General features: G+C 56.7%; 1 protein-coding gene across 1 annotated transcript in view; it reads right to left on the reverse strand.

Moving 5' to 3' along the window:
* The window catches only part of LOC104279486 (dapper homolog 1-like), a gene marked incomplete at its 5' end in the record, with an annotated part of 6212 nt that overhangs the window by 1185 nt on the left and 4050 nt on the right, over positions 1-977 (reverse strand). The window contains 2 exon segments of the mRNA XM_009876779.1: positions 5-217; positions 220-831. Of these exon segments, the coding sequence (XP_009875081.1) occupies positions 5-217; positions 220-831 (825 nt within the window).

The following is a 977-nucleotide window of genomic DNA, read 5'->3' on the forward strand; positions in this document are numbered from 1 at the left end:
GTGCGTGCGCGCGGCTTGGGAGATGCAGAAAAGAGCTGGCTGTTCTCCTTGGGGACGTCCCCTGCCGTGGCCGCTGCATTGCGGTTGAGCTCCGGAGGGGCCGGTTTGACGCCCCGGGGCAGGTGCTTGCTCTGAAGTTCACTTGTGCCAGACGGGAAAGCCGCTGGCAAAGGAGCCTTCCTACTCTCCGGCTGCTCGCCAGCCGGCTCACGCGGCCCGGGGAGGGCGTTGCGTGGTCCGGAGTGGTGGTCCCACCAGAAGGCAAACACGCTTGCTTGGAGCTCTTCAGGTTCACGACGTTACCGTGAGCCACCACTCCCGCAGGCTGCCTGACACACATGCTTCCATGCCTCAAGATCCCTTTGGTGGGATCAGCGTTGAGGCTTGTCCTGGGTTTGTTAGTCCTTACTGCGTGAGTCTTTTTCTGAATCAGGCTTAAGATGTAACCATCTATCCTCTTGCTGGTGGAAGGGCATGGTGCCGGCCAGGAGCTCTGCGGGAGGAAGGCGTTGGTGGATTTCCCCGAGTCCGTTTCAGATCCGGCGCAAACGTCGCTAATATCGCAACCAAGCCTCTCCTCTTCTCGCTGGGGGTTTTCACTCACTGGGAGAAGAAACATGGGACTCTGCACAGCTACGGCGTGGAGTGGGCTGGGGTACCGGTAGACATCGTTCCCGTTTTTAGACACCAGATCGCACTGGTACTTTGGGTGTACATCTGCAACGACATCGAGGGAATTTGAGTGCGGTGTGGACAAAGAGCGACAGACAGAGCCTGCGGTCTGGTCCTCATGCTGGCCTTCCTTATTATAGTCCATCCAGCCTATGAGATCTGAAAGGCATTTTAGAAGAGTTTAGAGAGCCTGCTAGGGACAGTTCTGCTACGTTTTTCACGTGCCATCAGGGACTCGGGTGCCATCTACACACATGACGCCACGTTTATACTACAGCAGCACTGTTCAAACAGAAGAAACTTTG

The sequence above is a fragment of the Apaloderma vittatum genome, unplaced genomic scaffold (assembly GCF_000703405.1).
Source record: "Apaloderma vittatum isolate BGI_N311 unplaced genomic scaffold, ASM70340v1 scaffold13209, whole genome shotgun sequence".
NCBI lineage: Eukaryota > Metazoa > Chordata > Aves > Trogoniformes > Trogonidae > Apaloderma > Apaloderma vittatum.